This window comes from Symsagittifera roscoffensis, chromosome 4, assembly GCF_963678635.1.
Source record: "Symsagittifera roscoffensis chromosome 4, txSymRosc1.1, whole genome shotgun sequence".
In the NCBI taxonomy this organism is placed as follows: domain Eukaryota; kingdom Metazoa; phylum Xenacoelomorpha; order Acoela; family Convolutidae; genus Symsagittifera; species Symsagittifera roscoffensis.
In genome coordinates, this window is record NC_087065.1 from 60709192 (window position 1) to 60728934 (window position 19743).

Below are 19743 nucleotides of genomic sequence, written 5' to 3' on the forward strand. Positions count from 1 at the left end.
CATTTTATATACACCGATACAAAAACTGCAAATTGGTGAAAAGAAAAACACAGATACAAAAACCGCAAATTGGTGAAAAGAAAAAAAATTAGCCATGGAAAAAAGCGTCGTAATAGCATGACAACAATAAGTAAGATAATATCGATCTAATGTTTCCGGCTTTCAGCGTCAGCAGAGCCAGAAGAAAATTCATGTTTATAACTTAACTTCACGTAAAAAAATTCAAAATAGACCAACGTCATCTACTAACAAGGATCTACTACTTGCATAGCCGGTTGCTATCGAAGTAGCACAGAATATTCCGACCACACTGCTTTGGGAAAGATAAAAACCGAAAAAAAAACGAAATTTGTTTTCAACTTTCAATATTCCTTTTTTGGTCCAATACTTATTTTTTTAAAATTGTAGTAGTCAAAATTGGCTATGAAAAAATCATGAAACCATAGTGGGTTGGAAAAAAATAAAAACATAGGGTCGTCGCTTTCTTGCAATTCATCTGTTACTGTCTTTTTATAAGTTCATTGCCTCTATGTTAGTTTCGGCACTGCAAGAACTGAGAGCAAGTCGCAAATTATATTAAGTGATATCTGGGATCATACGACATTTTGGAGCGTTCTCTCATTGGCTGCTCTTCGCGAGCGACGGTGCTTAGCGCCGATCACGCCAGTTGTTTTTAGGAGATGTCCGAACATATTTAAATAGCAATTCAAGCATCACCGATTTGATTCTACTCTGTCGATGTCTGTCACAATTTTTAAATTTAAATTAAAAAACTCATTTCGGCTTGGATCAGACAATTTCTTTATCTAGCAAGTTTTGATCCAAACAAAAAAAGCTTAGAAAAATACATTTCTTGAAAAATCTTAAGCCGCAGAATATTTTTTAGTCGAAAAAACTGGACTGATCTGACATATCTAGTGGTGAAATTAACTAATGATGAAACCCTATTTCATGTTAAACTCATGGTAAACATTAACTTGTTTTCGGTTTTCTGATTTCATTTTTGTTCTTTAAGAGCAGGATTAAGGGTCTGGCAGTTGCGACGACCGGCATGTTAGTTTATGGAAAAATCAGTTTTGTTTATCCTTTTTTTACACAATAATCACAGTCTAGCATTACAAGATAGCGAATAGAAAATGAGGTGGAAACCATTGTTGAAAAAGAACTTCCTTTTAAAACTCAATTTCAGAAAAACAGTCAAGACAAAACAGCCAGCATTCAATAAGCTTTCGAAATCAATTACTGAGCAACCACTAAGTCGACAAAACTTATGTAGGCACTCACTGAGCCGAAACGGAAAAATGTCCACAATATCACAAAATGTCCACAAATATCACAAAAAAAAATTGAGCAATTAAGTTTAACTCGGAAAAACTTTACAGCACAACCGCCCAACCGTCCGATTAAGTCCTTTAAAAAGTAATTTTGTCGTCAAACTGCATGAAATAAATTGACTAAGTCTATTAAACAAAAGCCAAAACCATTACAATTAAAGAAAAAATAACAAAACAGTTTATTCACAATTCGAATTGGTAAATTGACGGATTATCAGGAAGACTGTCAATTTTAGTAATATCTCTTGTAATCAAACAACTCCATGCGTTGGAAATATACAAGACATTAAGGTGCAAAAGCAACCAAATTACCTCAAGACCAATTAGGAAGACGCCTGAAAGGTTCAAATTTAAAACAAGTTGAATTGTTACCGATTTAAAAAGAAAAGATTTTTATGTGAAAAACGTCTAGTTCCCCCGATAACAAGACACTTGTTCTCGCAGGTGTATAAAAAAAACGCGCAACTCAAACGACTAGAATTATCATTAACAAGACGGCTCGTTTATCAGGGCAAAGCCTTGAATGTTCCGACTGTCCCTTAATTCATATCGATTAGTTTTTGGGAAAAGAAAATATTGAAAAACAATAAATTTTGGACACTCTGAGTCGTACGAAATTAATACGACCGACTAGCTAGCCTCAATTAAATTTGGAACGATTTTGTTGTGCGCCATTTTGATAATTCGCGTTACGCTCTCAGCAATATGAAAAAATTCTTCGAAACGCGCATAATTTAGTCCAGAACATGGCCAATTTGGCAATTTTCAAACCCTCAGATTTTTACAAAAAAAAGAATTTGAGGTGAAATATCTTTCTAAATTTCAACTCAGGAAGTCGATATCTTCAATGGGCTATAAAAAAATTTTGTTGAAAACTATTATTTCGATCGGCGAAAATTGACTGAATAAAAAAAACTACACCAAGAATAAATATTCCGTTTTCATCGAAAGTTGGAACAACAATTTAAGCTTGACTGTGCATATATGCGTTACGAGCAGTGTGATAATAATAAATCAGTGTTTGCTGCTATAGTCTTGATCGTTAGAATCTTCCTCATAAAAATTTCGACGTCACTCGCTTCCAAAATTTGTCAATATGAGACCTACTTTTTTATTTAACGACCCTGCAACTTATCAAAGCTTTTCGGCAAAAAAAAAATCCAAAACGCTCAATAACATCAATTTCAGCAATAAATTCTGAAAAGTGAAAGTTGGGTATATTCTTGAGAGAAAATAAAACTTTTTGATATTTGAAAAAGAAAAATAACTGGGGTGTTTTTTGTTTTGACCGATTTTACAAAATTGGACATCGTGCGTATGGGTATCGAACCGGATTGCCAAGCGAGTATGCTTGCACTAGAGTAAAAAGTGGATGGCATCACAGCTCGAATAATACTTTTGCATTTGATATTGGCAGTACGTTTATTATAGTTGAACAAAAACTATTCGAGGCCAGTTAAGGGGCAGTCGGAACATTCAGGGCTTCGCCCTGATATGCCAGCAGTCTTGTTGATATTTTATGAGAGCTCAGAAAATCAATTTGCTCGACCTACACAAAATAACTAAACAAAATTTCTTGAGATTTTTTGAAAAACCGCACTTCATTTTTCGCAAAAAAAAGACCCACCCCTAGTTTATATTAAGTTCATCAATTTGAAAACAAAAACTTTCAACTTCCAATTATTTTGTATTCCCATTCTTTTTATCAAGCTTTTATTCAATAATCATTCGAATTAGATCAACTCTGCGCTCAGAAAATTTTAATAAAATTTTTATTCGATACCCCGGTTTTCATTTCAGTTAATTTGAGTAGGTGAATCTGAAGAATGGCTAGAAATTTTCCCCATGAGATAATTTTTCAAACTGTTTTTGAATACAAATATAACCCTGTTTTGAGTTTTTAAAACGCGGAAAAAGCACATCAAATTTGCATTCTTGTTAGAAAAAATCTGAACAAAAATATCAAAGGAAAACCCAATTTTTGACCTCCTGAAAATTCCACTCTCTGAAAATATCATCCCCTGCAAAATCTAGACTGCGCATTTTAGTCAAAACAATCGCCTCGTCGAATTGATCATTAAGAGAGCAATACCGTGGGCTAAATAAAAGCAATAAAGTGACCTCTGCCATTTTACTTAAATGAAGAGATTTAAATGCCACTGAACAGTTAAATATAAGCGTACGTCATTCCATGGTAAATGATTTTGTTCAAACATTTCAGTGCACTTCGGAACGAACCATATTCTGAATATAGATTCCGCGTCCTCTAAACAACACATAAATGTCAAAGATTGAAGCCGAGACAAAAAACCGAACGAACACTCCGTCTCGGAAAGAACTGAAGAACTTAAGAACTAAATAACGAGACTAAATTACAATACCATCCGATGTTCAAATGCCTAATGTAGCTTCTCGTGATTTTACGACTCGACTCGCTATTATATGAACAGTATTTCCTAATTACAATGCAAATCAAGGGAAATGTAAAGGAGCTATTCGGTACGCATATACCTTCAACCTTCATCATTTTTCTATTTATCCACGATACACCAATCCAAATATGCACTGAATGCTGAATAAGCGACACAAATTGGTACAGGTTTTACAAAATAAAGGGAAAAGCCCGGTTTAAACAAAACAGTATGAGCTCACAGAGCTGATTATAATAAAACTCGACATGAAATCAACCCTTTGTCATCTAGCATTGCAGCTCGGCTTTTTGGATTTAGTTCTCGGGCCTGTCTAAGTCAAAAAAATTCTAGCTAGATGCAGAATAGGTCGTCATATTGGTACCATGATCGATCACGGCCAGAAAGTATCCCGCATTTTTTGAAAGTCATTGGAACGAAGCTTGAGAATGAATTTCATGCATGAAGGGTTGTTAAACTCATAGTAGAATATCACGGCCATCCCTAATTGACTATTCGCTTGGTCCAAAATACCTATTTAAAGGGAAATTAATGGGAGCATGACCATGATAAATTGATTATTGTAAGCGGCCTTATCTTTTCGCCACGAAACCATTTCACACCTCCAATGATTATTCCCATAAATATTAGAAACATTTGAGCCAACAGTTTTTTTCTGAAAAATTGAATGATCGAAAAAAATTATTGACGGTCCTTTTTCTCCTGAAAAAGTTGGATGTTAAAAAAATGATTGACGGTCCTTTTTCTACCAAGACTAGGATACCAGTGATCTGGGCACACAATTAGAAAAATCCGACTAGGATAACATCCCACCAAATTAATTTAGTGAGGAGAATGTTAACTTGGTTCTAAGCTGGATTTTTTAGCCAATCAAAATCAAGCTTTCTAAACGCAACTTTGAGCCATTTTATTCCAAATTAAATGTTTCGGAGAAAGATCTTAACTTGGTCTATTCAGGGGAGAGGAAGTTAACTTGATCCAAAAAAAACTTCAACCAAAAACCAGTGCTATAACAAATTATATATTGAGTAATTACATGCACAAATCTCCAGCAAGTGCCCAGAATACGTCAACTGAATCACAATTCTGAATTTTCAAAATCAGGATACATAAGCAAATAAAATGGAGCCTAAATTTCAGTCTAAATTCGCAACCTTATACAATGCTCTGTAAAAGGTAACTAAACGAAAGCAGGCCCATGTCAAAGATCTCTACCCCAAAACTCTAATTCGAACTTGGCTATTTAGAATAATATTAACTCACAAATTAAATCATCAATTTGCCATGTTGAAGAAAAAGTCATCTATAAAAATGTAAAATTACCGATAAGCAGAAACAAATTTATTTCGGCTGAACGAAAATTTTGATTATTTCCCGAAACACTCGCGTTTTAGTTTGTGCAAATAACTCGTTTCTGATTGGCTGAAAAATAATTGATAACCGAAAGTGTTTCGAAAACATTTTTGAACGTTACGAAATTTTCAGAAAACTTCCAAACCTTGCTAAGTGAATAGCGCGTAAGCCTAATTTTGTTTAATCTAAGCCAGCCACCTTCAAGTCTTCATTAAAAAGCTATATGCCAAAAATTAGAAGCCATGTGAGTCATTTTTCTATATTCAAAAAGGTTATTTTACATGCGACACGATATATCGTTAAAAATTGAAAAAAAAAACAGTCCTCATTATTTTCTGAGGATGTTCAAGCATACTGAAAATCGAAACTAAAAGGATTGAGAACCTCATTAACGAGAAACTGCCAAATAAAAAAAACAAAAACGAAACACGCAATATTCCGAAATACTTTTAAAAAAACCACATCCGTGCATGTCTTACTTTTGCAGTTGTCAATATCTACGTTAAAAAAAGCCTTGAATTGCTTAGACGCAATTTTAATACAGAGGCGAAGCTTAGCTTCACAAAAATTCCGATACAAAAATAGATAAAAACAAATCCAAGTAGAAAACAAAAATATTTAGTGATAGCCAGTTGCTGCACAATTAGTATAGAATTATCAAACCACAGCGCTTTATGCAAAGAATTTCAAAAGAAGAGAAAAAGTTGGAAAACTCTTTTCTTAAAATTGTTGTTATTGCTCTTTTTACGAGTGATGGAATTAAGGAAAAACTTCATGCATGAAACCTCCTAATATATCGACTACCCTTTAAAATAAGATTGAAGTTTTTGCTTAAAAAAGATGAAACAATTGAAAAAACAATACGAACAATAAAGGAATGATTTTTTTCCTATTTGTTTTTTCGTTTTCCCCAACACACTATGTTAAACACAAAAACATGTACTGAACGTCTCGTATCGTAGCAATAAGACCAAATTTCTGACCGCAATTCAATTTGGAATGTTTTATTTTCCACTTACACATATTATAAAAAGGCAAAATTTCCGCTTTCAGAATCCCATAGTGGCCACCAAATAAGCGAATTTCAAACCATCATAAGTTTATAAGGAATGGATCACAGGTTTTTTAATGAGCTCAAAAAAACAATATCTTTAGATGGTTTAAAAAAATCGTTATGAAGTCGATATCTGACTGAAAAAAAATTACCCCCCAAGCATAAAAATGTCGTCTTCTTTCTTTAGAAAACGGAACAATAATAGCTTAAATAATATAAGGATCGAAAAAAATCAGGCTTCAATTGGGAGCTAAGGCTACTTGATTTTTCAATTTCAGTCTAAACATTCAGTCTGATTTTAAGTCTGAAGAACGATAAAATTCAGACCAATTTTTCTTGACAAAAATTTTAGAGCCTGAATCAAGAAACACAGCTTGATACAATATCACACTTAATACCGGTCTAAAGTTTTTTGATGAAGTTGAAATCACGTAGAGTAATCCAACTCTACGTTCTAATTTCTATCCACCCTAAATTATTTCACAATAAAAAAACATGAGCCACCGAAAATTGCCATAAGAACAACGAAAACATTGCGAAATAAACTCATTCAAGAACTTGATGACTACAGTAGGTAAAATGACTACATGTCGCATTAAAATGATAGACAGGTCCTGCGTAGGCAATTACTCTTTGATTTAGCATGTAATATTTTGAGATCTAAATCGTAAATCTAAGCATTTAAAAATATCTTGAGAAACATGAAATTGTCATTATTACACTGTTTTTATGAAACAAATGATTTGTTTCAACATATTTTATTATTTCAAAACCATCAATTGGAATAAATTATTAATACTCAAAGTTCAAAATAGCTGAAAAATTTACTTTCAGATGGTCAGGGGGGGGGGGGGGGAGGCTTTCACGATTGGTTCGCTGAGGAAATACAAAATTTGTTAGAAAAATACTGGAGCATTTCTGAATCTGCGAAGTGTAGACGTATTTTCTTTACGCGACCTGGTTATTTTTAGGGACTCGTTCATCACAAAAGTACCAAAGTCAGCCTTAGTAGGTCTGACAGCTTAAGATCGGGTCGGGATGCAGAGTTCGAAAGTTCTTAGAATGATTTCAAAGAATCGAAAATCAAAATTAGTCGTTCTGGACTGCAAATATTGATTGCGCCGATAGCAACCTTGCAGCAAGAGGACAATTTTTTCCGACGGTCGAATAATTTTGTCGGCTTATATGCCAGTTAGTGCCACTTTAAGAACGCAAAAACTGAAACAAAACACGGATTTCGATTGCAAACAAAGTATTAGGCGGCTTCAAGCGGCAAGAAAAGATACCGATCAAGGAGTAAAAGCAAAATCGATCGCAAATTTTCCGAAGCAATAACAAAAGCGGAAAATCGGTTTGAATTTTGCGAATCCTCAGAAATTTCCCAAAAAAAGATCGCAGGTAATTTATTTTTTATTTTAGTTCAAGGCATCGATATATTTAATTGAACATACAAATTTTTATGTATCTTCAAATTTTTAAAACTACTTCGATCGCTCAAAGTGGTTTGAACAAAAAAAACCCCAGGCATATAAATTGCGCTGTTCTTTTTCCATTGTGAGGAAACTTCTATAATGAAGCTATTAAGCGAATGAGCGGAACAACATAGACACAGAGGCCAAGCTTCGCTTCGCAAACACTCGCGAGAACACGACAAAAAAGTATATAAAGTGCTCTATAAAGTGCAATGATTAAAATTAGAAATAAGCCTCGAATTAGCAAAAATTCGACTATCGTTGAGATTCGAACCTGCGACCAAGATATTAAGATTCTCACATACTAACCAATCAGACGCGAAAAATAATAGACACCATCACTAGCCACAACAAATAAAGCAGAGAAAAGATGCTATGCAATTTCCAATGCTACAGTGAAATTTCCAAATAAGTGAACACTTTTAATGAACACTTTTAATTGTGAGTTAGGTTAGAAAAAAAGACGGTTCGTAATAACACACTATGCTGATCGCAAGTGTAATTAGCGATTTGAAAGAACGATGGCGAAAAGCGATGTTAAATGGCGATGACTCAATTTGATTGCGAAGGTCTGCTTTTAAAACGTGGACCTCGATGGGAGTGACAAAAATAAATTCAGTCTTGGTCACAGAAGATTCCATTTTCAGTTAGACTGGTATACTTTTCTAATGATAATTAACTAGCCTGTCAACGTGGATAATTTCAAATTCCGTGAAATGAATCAAAATGCTGCATTCAAAGGTATGAGTTTTCCACTGATTTTTTTCCAGAGCTGTTGATATTTAAATGTTGATCTTGAAAAAAAAATCCGGTTAAGAAGCTTTTCTAGTTAGACTTTTGGGGTTATATTAACAACTTGTGTGTCTAATTCACATTTGCACCAGTGGTTTTGTCTCAAAGAAAAATATGAAAACAATAACATAACAAAGTTGACAGCGTCGGCATGAACAGAGGCAAAAAAGCGAGTCGTCGTACAATTACAACTATTCGGATTCATAAACTAAGACCGGATTCATGAGCTAAGATCGGATTGATAAACTAAACTGAACGGTGAGACAATCACCTATCTAACAATAATAAACACAAACAGCTCCTAGTCGAAATAGACCTGATGCGATGAAACACCTGCGTGACATAATAGCATGATAGGTTACTAGCAGGCCCGTCAAACCAAAAGTGAACAAAGTTTCACAGTTTTCCCTAAAAAAATATTAAAATGAAGTCTTGAAAACAAATATCCAATAAATGAGTGCTGTGGTTGAAAATGAAGTCCAAGACAAAATCAAAAAAGAAGTGTGGTTGCATGAATCAATGGAACGTTTTCTGTCATGATGGCTTTTGCTGAAAAATCGCAGAAAAAACCTTGAGATACCAGCCAATGCTTCAAGACATAAACGATTACGTTGAAGGTAGCAATCAGGATCATGACAAAACGGTGATGTAAAATCATGATATACGTTCCGAAAAACAGGAAAAAAATTTCATTTGTTGACTCGAACAAAACTTTCAGGGCTTGACAGCTTATGTTGAAGTGCTAGCTTATAACGAAAAGTTAATGTTCAATACGAAAGTTAGAAAACGCTGCATAAAAATATCATCATAACAAAACTTCGAAATCATGACACCAACGTTTCAAGTTTTCATAGTTATTGAACGTTTGTTGCTCAAAAAAACACTAGCCGGAAGAGAAATACTAAATTATGCTTCAAAACATACTTTCAATTTCTTATCAAATTTTTTTCCACATCTTACATATTTCAACCAAGGCTGAAGATCAACAAGGAGAGCCGGTTACTGTGCAAGTAGCACAGAATGTTCCGACCAGACTTTATAACTTAAAAATTACAAAAAAAAATATTTTCAAATTAGTGTTGTTTTTTTTTCTGAGAGGTGTGATAAAAGGATGTAAAACTATAATTACGGCATCTTCGACCGTCATTGTAAAATAGGCCAGTTGGACACCAAATTTTGTACAAAAACTACACAAAAAAAATTCAATTGAAACTTTTGCTTCTGAAAATGGAATTAAAAAACTGCAGTCTAATTTTACTTGCTTAAACTAAGTTTTTAGGCATCAATTTAGGCGAAATAAAGCTGCTGTTAGCCTGCTGGCTGGCTTTATTCGCTCAAAATAAGACGAAAAATGAAAAAATTTAAACCTATTTTTCTTGACACTGGGGAAATTTTTTCTTGACACTGGGGAAATTATTTGTGGTACCTGATTTTGCGTGGAAAGCAAAAAAAAGCTAACACAAACCCGAATACAAAGTTCCTCTCCATTTTCAGTGGTCGGAACCAACAGATAACCAGGAGAGACATCAGAACATGACTCAATTTAAAATTTCTAGAATAGGGACCATTTTTAAATTTGATTTCAAAAATAAAGTCAAAAGGGGAAATTCAATCTGCGCTTTATGTCAAAGTTTCGAGTCTTCATGGCGTCCTCTGCAGCTAAAACCGCTCCTGAAACTGAAAACAATAATCTTTAATGAAAACAGTTGGATGGATCAACGGCTGGTTGCAAAGATATCTGGGTAGATTGCTAGATATACGGAAGGATTGTTAGGTGGATGAATGGATGGATGTATGGCTAAAAGGGTGGCTGTTTTTTGGATAGCAAGATAGATTGATGGCCGAATGGATGGCTGATTATATAGAAGAAAGATGCATGGATGACTTGATGTATGAATGGATGGATGGAAAGCTAGATGGCAGGATGAATGAATGGATGGCTGACTGGTTGGATGAATAGATGACTTGATGGATGAACGACTGGTTGGATGGACTGGTTGGGTGGCTCGATAGATGGAAGGTTGGATGGATGAATGCTTGAATAGACGGTCGAAAGGCTGCTTGAAAGGCTATGTGTAGATTGCTATCAAGATGGATGCTTGGCTTGGTGGATGGCTGCCTACATGGATGGTTGGCTTGATGGATCGATGACTTGATGGATGGATGGCTAAATGTGTGGATGGCTGGCGAATGAAAAAAAAGTGAGATGGATGAACAGCTGGCTGCAAGGATTGCTGAGTAGATCGCTAGATAAATGGACGCATTGTTGACTGAAAAAATAAATGTATACATGGCAAGAAGGGCGGCTGCTTGTTGAAAAGAAAGACGCATTGATAGCTGACTGGATGGCTGGTTCTTTGAAGATGGATGGTTGACGACTTAATGTATGAATGGCTGGATGAAAAACTAGATGGATTAATGAAAGAATGGACTGCAAGATAAATGGATGGCCGACTGGTTGGAAAGATGGATGACTTGATGGATGAAAGACTGGTTGGGGAGATGGATGGATGGCTTATTGGTGGTAAGGCAGGTGGTAAGAATGGCTGGTTGGATGTCTTGATGGATGAATGACTGCACGGAAGAATGGATGACTAGACGAATAGATGGCTGTTTGAATGGATGGAGGGCTGAAAAGATGAATGGATGGCTGGGTCGATGGCTGCTTGGATGGATTGGTAGATGGATGGTTGATGCGACGAATAGCTAGATGCGCAGTTAACTGTCGAGATGGATGTGTGACTGGGTGGATGGCTGGCTTTAAGGTTGGGTGGCTTGATGTATGGGTGCCTTGATGAATGAACGGCTGAATGTACGGATTGTTGGCGCAATCGATAGGTGCTTGATAGATAAATGGCTTGCTGGGTGGCTGGTTGTAAGAATGAAGGCTGGCTAGCTGACTTGACGTAGGAATTACTGTATGGGTGGCTAGACCGATGAATCTTGGAACGGACGGTTGGATGGCTGATGTCTTGCTGGATGTATGGTTGGTTGGATGGATGTCTAATAGCTTGATGGATGGATGGTTGGATAAATAGATGGTTGGCTAGATGGATGGATCCTCTAATTGATCTTTGCGATAAAACAAACAGCTTAAAATGCATCATAAACTATTGCTTTTAACGATGGTAAAGATATCTTAAACATGGCGACATTCGTATCACACGCATTTGATTATATGCTAGTTTTCGTTAAAATCTAGGTTTGAAAACGAAAATATCAATTCAAATTTGCCTTTTCCGAGGACCATCACTTCAAGTTTTAAAAAATTGAGCGTATCAGATTTATGCAGGTGAGCTTTTAAAATCCAATTTTTTTCAATGAAGACAAAATCTCAGATTTGCGAGGGTATTTTTTTCACAAAACGATGAAAACATCAAAAAGATGGGTCAAATACTCCCCCAACAGCCTTTTTCGAAGGCTGCAAACAGAGGGGTAACGTAAAAAGAGACTAAAGGAGTATGCAGTCACACAAGGGAAAAGGCAGCCTTTCGATTAATGCACCTCTCTTAAAAATCAAAAAATTGGTTTTTGAGAAAAACGATAATTTTTTGCGTATCGTCTCAAAAAATATTAATAACCAATCCCATACAGTTTCATAATACGTTTTCATCAAACAGGAAATCTAGACAAACAATCAAGCAAAAGATTTGAAAATGAAATTAGCAACGGAAGAAAACTTACGAAACGGAAACGAAGCCGATAATCATTGAGCAGACACCTGTTGAGTCAAAAAAAAATATGATTTCAAAAACTGTCACCCTGAAATAAAAATGAACAACACTTGCAACTACAGCTCAAGAAAAATCCGTAATCTGGCAACTATGCCGACAAAATTTGAACCAGAAACATCAATTTTTCCCAGAAAAGGTTTTTCAATGCACACATACTGAAAAAAAAACAAGGTGTGGCGGGATTCGATCCCCAAATTTTAGGAAAAAAAGGCATTGGCGTTACCTCTGGGCCAAAAGCGAAGAAAACTGAGAAATGTTAAGATTCAATAAAGCAACTTGAAAATTTGCAAGATAAGTTGTTTACGGGAAAAAAATCTAGTTCACGATTACAAGACACTAGCTTTCGCAAGTGTAATTAATACTGATAATTCATAATAGTTGTTTCCCTAATTTCAAAAAATCATGTATATGGTAACTAACAAACTGATGTTCATTTGTTATCAATCGTTCCAAAATGTTGCGATTCAAATCGTTTTTTGAACATTATCGTGCAAACTATACTATGCTTATTTAGGTTTCTCGTCAATTTTTGTTTGTAAATTCCTTAAAAAGAATGCCATACTGAATTATGAAAATGAGTCGCGACTGAAACGGACTTTTATATTCGTCGAGTCCTAAAAATTGTCGAGAAAAACGTCGAATCCTAAAAATCGAATCGGATTATTCAGGCATTTTCTTCGTAATACCTTGGACGTGACACTTAAAATATAGTTTTTGTTCCGACCATTGAAAATGGGGAGGAACTTTGTATACAGGTGTATTTTAGTTTGTTTTTCTTTTTTTTTGTTTTCCACGCAAAATCAGGTACCACAAATAGTCATCGGACTGGGTTCAGCGATATATCATATCAAAGCTTTTTCAGTCATGATTCGAACGACATTAAAAATTTGCAAAAAAAATCCCAGTGTTGAGAGAAACCGGTTTGAAATTTTTGATTTTTCGTCTATTTTCGAGCGATTACAGCGATCGAGTAACGTTGCTTATGTATGAAAGAAAAAACCCTAACTTGAAAAAAAATTCTGAGAATATGGTCGGAGCATTCTGTGGTACTTGCAAAGCAACCGGCTATCCTTGTTGATTCATGTTTATATCCAGATATTTTTTAGAATTAAAGTTGAGTGAACAGTTCAAAATTAACCAAAATTGAATGCAGGCAAGCTAGTTGATTTCTTTATTTCTCAACGAAATTCAAATTACACCAAATAGTAATGCAATTGTCTAGGGTGCAGAAAACAAAAATATTCTGAACAATTTAAAAGGCATCCGGAACATTCAAATCTTTGCCCTGTTACGATCAGTCGTGTTTTGTATCCGAGTGAATGTTTTGATTTATTTTCAAATATGCGGTAGAGATGAGTAATTTTAATCATAGATATCAGCTTAATGAAAAAATGGGATGTCTTAAACCCCTACAAAGAATTAGTTCGATGGGTAATCATAATGGACTTCATACCTATTCACGAGTTTTCCCTCTTTTGCAATGCAGGGAGAGGGGAGGGGGGTTTGGAGTCTAAGAGATCCAAAAACCTAGTTTAAACTCACCGTTGTCAGTAACATTGCACCTCATTTGACTACTGATTTTGTCGGATGATCCCCTATTGTCAATCTGGTGCTGGTTTTGTCTAACGCTTTCCGCGTCGTTGATAACTAAGATAACTTTCAATTGTAATTTAAACAAAGCTATTTAATTAAATCAATTGTCAAATTAATCAAACCCTCCCTTGTTACTATCAGTCATAATCAATCGCTAGTTCACAAATTCACATCAAAATTTTCAAAATTAAACAATTAATGCATCAAATGGTTTAAAATGCTTAACAAAATAATAGCCACAGCATTTCTAGCTGAATTCTGGAATCCAAGTTCATGCAGAGTTGAGCGCTTTTGTAAAAAAATCGCATTCAAAATGGTCAAAAAAGGTTATTTTACATCATTGAAAATTTTCTGATTGAGAACATATCAGCGCTAATTCAGTGCTATTTTCTGAACCAAAAACAACAAAAAAGCTTTGAAAAAAAAGACTGAAGTTGACAATTATAGCAAATCAAAGTTGGTTGCTAAGAGTAGCACAAAATTCAGTTTGTAATCAGATGAAGTTTATACACGCCAATAAAATAAAACTTCTAAGGATCTCTTCATTGATTTCTTGAGACCAAACATGAACAGATTGAATCGCTCTATGCTAGAACATCCAAAAGAGTTCGACAAAAAGGAAAATTAAACTCATAAAATTTTTTGAGACCAAATATTCTGAGATCATTTCTTAATAATGTTTCACAATTTTACCTAAACCTAAATAAACAGCCTTTTCCTAGACTAGTTCCAAAACAAGGAAGAACAACTATCTTTCATTGGAGGACCAATTAAAAATATTTCTGAATACAAAGTGATGTAAGCCGAACAAACATACTAGATAAAAGGAACAAAATAATCAACACAGAAGCGAAGCTGAGCTTCACAGCAATCGCGATACAAAAATAAATGACTATGATTAAAATCAAACGAAAAATAAATTTAAAAAAAAACTTCAAAAAATCGTTTTTGTCCTTAAAAATTGCAACGAAAGCTCAAATTATCCAAAAAAACACCTGCACGACTGAAAACAATACAAGGAGCTATGTGAATGATAGAAAGAAGCTGAATATTTAAAAAAAATTCCTTTCAGCGGAACTAAACCGACAAAAATAAGCAGACAGACATTAATCTAAATTAGTCGAAAACTTTCAGTTTGCAGGATAAAAAACAGTATCGACTGGAATCGAACTCCCGAGCTTTGCGGTTGCAATCACGGGGTTTACAGCAAATTGGAAGAAAGCTGAAAAAATAAGGGCTGCGGGAACTAAGTCGACAAAAAAAATAAACAGACGGTCGATAGTCAGATTAAGCACAAACTCTAGTTAAAAAAAAACAGGTCCTGGCCGGATTCAAATCAACAGTCTTTGCCATCTCAAGCAGTTGTGCCACAACTAACGGATGTTTGATTGAATTTGACATTACCAAGCGGCAACAAAGCCGAAAATACAAAGGCAACACCCTTCAAGACCAAAAAATCTCAAACTTATAAAAAAACTAGGTCCTTTTTCACCTACAAACACAAACAAACAGAAAAGAATTCGGTCCTCAAACGACACAAAAAGAGGCAACTAAAACAGTTAGAAAAAAAAAATAAGGCCGAAAAAAAATAAGAAATAACGACAATTTAACAAACCGAGTTAGTAAGATTATAACCAATATGAAAATTAAACTTCGATTCGACCTATTTTAAAATGCTAGAAAAGACTGAGAGCAACTACACTGAAAATTATATGAAGCAAAAAAAACTGTTCATAGATGTGGCAACTACGCCGACGAAGCATAAGTAGACAAGTATAAGGCCGACAGTTTTATTTACACAGAAATTTTCCAATAGAACAAAAACCAGGTCCTGGTAGGATTCGAACCCAGGGCCTTTGCCGTCTCAAGCTGACTTGTCACCTATAGGCTAAAGACAGGAGACACTAAAACACTTGAATTCATTATGAAACAAGGTACCAACAGGTGTCCAGATGAGTAATGTGAAATTTTTTTACGGGAAATTTTTTTTTCAATAAAATCAAACATGTTATTCAGAGTCACTGTTGCAGTAACACACCAACCGTGATAGAAAAATCAATTAAAAGGTTGAAACGAGCTAGCTAAACGCTCGTTAGACAAAAAATGATGAGACTTTGAAACTTTGCTTCGTAAAAATTTTCAATTGAAAAGTTTTTTAAGCTTCCCCCCGTAGTCGCAACCATTCACACAGAGGCGAAGTTGCACTTCGCATACACAAACAAAAATATGACCGATAACGCTACTGGAAAAATCTGAATGAGTTTAACTTTGAGTCTACATAATTTCTGAAGTGAAGCACGCCAATTATGAGTATACATAATTGTTAGGTGAAGCAAGCCAATTATGACTCATTAGCAGTTCCAGTCTAATTGAAAAAAAATACCAACTAACATTCCTCAACTTATACAGCGGACGCACTTTAACTGATATATGAAAAAGTTCATTAAAAACATCCGCAGGTTCGAACCCTCTTATTTGGTTGCGGGTCTCCTTCCCTACGTGTACGCTACAGATCTATGATACCTTGAAGGTGAAGTGTTATTTGTAATATAATAGTCATTGTTAATATCCTTAGCATTGACTGTATTTAATAGCTGGTTATTGATCTTATGCACATACTGCAATAAAAGAACACTTTCAAAATGAACCCTAATATTTGCGACTTAGGTTAAAAAGAGAGAATTCATACTATCACACAAGCTTTGCTTGGGTAAAAACCAATAACGATTCTAATTTTATTAAACAAAAGCGAAGCTTCGATTCGCACCACTTACGATACAACAAGTAGGACTCGAAGAATTAGCGAAAAAATAACAAAAATGTAAAGAAAAACTTGAAGACACTGGAAACAAAATGAAGAAAAACGTTTCTTTTATTACTTATCTTTTTTCAAGAGGTCGTTAGGGGGTTGAGTTTGAGCATTCAAAACTATCGAGCCAGAGTGTTTTCGATCTTAAAATATTATTGGAAATTTGAACGAAACAAAAATATTGGGTAGAAAAACCGACAAAAATAAAACAGACAGCCAGTAAGCTTAACACTAACCAAAAAGTACTGCTGACATAAACACCACGAGTGCTTTATATGTAGTGAATGCAAGGTGATATACCCAATATACCCATGGCCTTTATGAGAGTCTGAACTACGAACCAAACAAAAACATAGTTTGATGAGATGATTAGTTAAAAACATGCATTTGACAATTAAGCAGCTGAAATTCGCAATCGCAAGCAAACGGGAGCTTTCAAGACAAATGGGTGCTTTCACCTTACCAAAAAATATATATGTAAGAAAAAGCTTTTGAAAAATTATAGAATTAGCCAAATCTGATTTTTTTAACTCATGCGTCTTACTGAATAGTTGACTGTGCTACCTGCCTCCTAGAGTTCACACATCTAAAAGAGTAAAAACCTAACGCTCTAATAGAACTGATAAAAACACATGCTGCAATTGCGGGTCAAACAGATTTTAAATTAAGCACTTAAAAAGACCAGTTATTTGTGCGAGTTAGATTGGAAAAAGGGATCTCGTTTTATAACAAGTAATATAAAACGAGATCCCTTTTTCCAATCTAACTCGCACAAATAACTCGTCTTTTTTAAGAGCTTAATTCAAAATCAGTTTGACCCGCAATTTCAGCATGTGTTTCATCTGTTTTATTAGAGCGTTAGGTTTTTATTCTATTAGATGTGTGAAAAACTCTAGGAGGCAGGTAGTAACTCAAATTTCCACTCGAAAAAATTCTCAAGGAAAAATGGTTTATGCTATAAAACAAAACGTTCTGTCAACCTCTTGGAACCAAAAATTTGTTAAAGGTATCCTTTTGATTAGGATTTTCCGAAACACTAGAGCTAGTTTTTTAGTGCACGTTCTATTAGAGAGATTGAAAACAACTTAAAAGAATTGAAGAAGTGCAAGTTTTACCCTTTTAGAACACTAAACCCAAAGTCAAACGCCAAAACAAACTACTGTTAAATTATTCAACTCCTTATCTGGCAATGTGCGTTGAATTAAAACACAGACTTCTGATATCTAATTATCCACAGATGCTGACAATGTGATAAAAAACAGAGCCTACTTTTTTAACAATGTTTTTACAATCAGTATACTTTAAAAGCAAAATGATCCAATAAATTTTAAGTTAAAACGCTTTCAAGGGTTTCTTTAGTTTTTAAGTCCAGATTATCTGGGAAATCCACATCGAACTTCACGATCAGATCGCCTCTTTCTGCACCGTTCAGTTGCTCAATTGCGAGTCCATGACCAACCAGCCTTTTAGTTCGACCTGGTTTTGTAACATCATGCAGAACAACAGTTATTCCATCTCCATTTATAGACGGTACCTCGACACTGCAACCACATAGGGCCTGTTTCAAGCTCAGATGAACAGAATCCTTAATGAATAAATCATAACTCTCGGATTCTTTGCCTCTTTCGAAAACCGGATGAGGGATGATAGATAAAACAACTGCAACGTCTCGAGCTGGCTGCTCCGGTGTGGGTTGGCTGCCTGCACGTTCAAGCACAACTTTAGCTCCATTTTTTGAGCCCGGGTTGAACTTGACTGGCAAGCTTTGCGTTTCAGTGACTCGCTCGCTACTGTAATTAAATATTTGCCTCTCAAAGGATACTGTCTTTTCGAAACCAGAGTGTACTTCTTCTAGTGTAGCCTGGACCTAAGAGCAAAATTTAGCTCTGTAGGTAAGATTTAGTTTTATTAAAACATTTTGTTTTTTACATTTGTCTGCTACCAACAGGAAAGGTCAAAGATTCAGTAACACTAATGTCAAACTCAAGCTCTTTGACAATTAAAAAAAATTCATCAAAATGTTTTTCTTTAATTTTTCTCTTAAATAAACCTTAGTTACAAACTTCATATGTTTCGTTTCTAGCCGATGACGTCATTTGTGCAAATGATTGCCTAAAGATGTGATCAAACGGGTGTCCACTTCCAGCCCCCGAGGTTCCCGCTCTTCCTCCTCCCCCTTCGTCGAGATCATCAAAACCTCTGAAGCCCGGAGACCCAAAGTCTGCTCCAAAGAATGAGCGGAAAAGTTTAAAGGGGTCAACGAAGTCTGAACTGCCATCTCCAGTGTGGAAATAGAAAGTTCTGCCGCCACTTGCTCCTGGGAAACCTTGAGAAACATTTTTTGTGGAAATAAGTGGAAAAAGTCTGTACCATGAGTTTAATGTGACAGGAGACTTTTTCCGACAACTTCATCAAGCTACTTGCAAACATTTGAACACATATTTGATCATGTGAACACATATTTTCTCAATTTTTATGTGAGTTTTTAAGTATAACGCTGGAGAATTAATATTTATGAAATTTACCTGGAAAGTTGCCACCCATAGGCGGTTCTGCATCTCCGAACTGGTCGTAGTTCCTTCGTTTGGCCTCGTCTCCTAGCACCGCATATGCTTCGGCTATGTCCTTGAACTTCTGCTCAGCCTCTGGGTTGTCTTTGTTCTTATCCGGGTGCCATTTGAGCGCCAACTTCTTGTACTGTTTTTTAATCTCCTCTTGGGAAGCATCTTTGCTCACACCCAGAATGGAGTAGAAATCTTTACCACTTCCTGACATTTTCGTGCTCGTTTGAAAAAAAAACTTAAAATATTCTTTGAAGATTTTTAAAAATTAACTTCAACCCATTCAATTGAGTTCATGGATTTAAGAAAAACAAATTGAATTAGCATCGAAGATCTTCACGTGAATTTTGAACAATCGTTTCTGCTTTGAATTAGGTTTTGTAAGTTTTGCCATTCAATTGGTCGCAGAACGAGTATCAATCGAATTGATAGATCATAGTCATTGCCGCATCTGAAAAAAAAAATGAAGTTATAACCAGGTAAATGAACCTTCTATACAAATGTAGCAATTATCTTTTATTGAAATGTTCGACGGAGATAAACTTTATGGTAATTGGCAGGCATAAAAATTCTAATTGAGCCCACTTCAATGCAAATCTGATCCTTGTCTGG

The 19743-nt window shown here is 35.2% G+C and overlaps 1 protein-coding gene across 1 annotated transcript; it reads right to left on the reverse strand.

Moving 5' to 3' along the window:
• Positions 1-17792: 17792 nt before the first annotated feature.
• On the reverse strand, positions 17793-19578 carry LOC134844110 (dnaJ homolog subfamily B member 4-like). The gene is made up of 3 exons (XM_063860595.1): positions 19096-19578; positions 18634-18896; positions 17793-18437 (listed from the first exon to the last, which is right to left on the reverse strand). Exons 1-3 carry the CDS (start codon positions 19343-19345, stop codon positions 17898-17900), a joined length of 1053 nt encoding a protein of 350 aa, XP_063716665.1. The 5' UTR covers positions 19346-19578; the 3' UTR covers positions 17793-17897.
• Between the last annotated feature and the right edge of the window lie 165 nt (positions 19579-19743).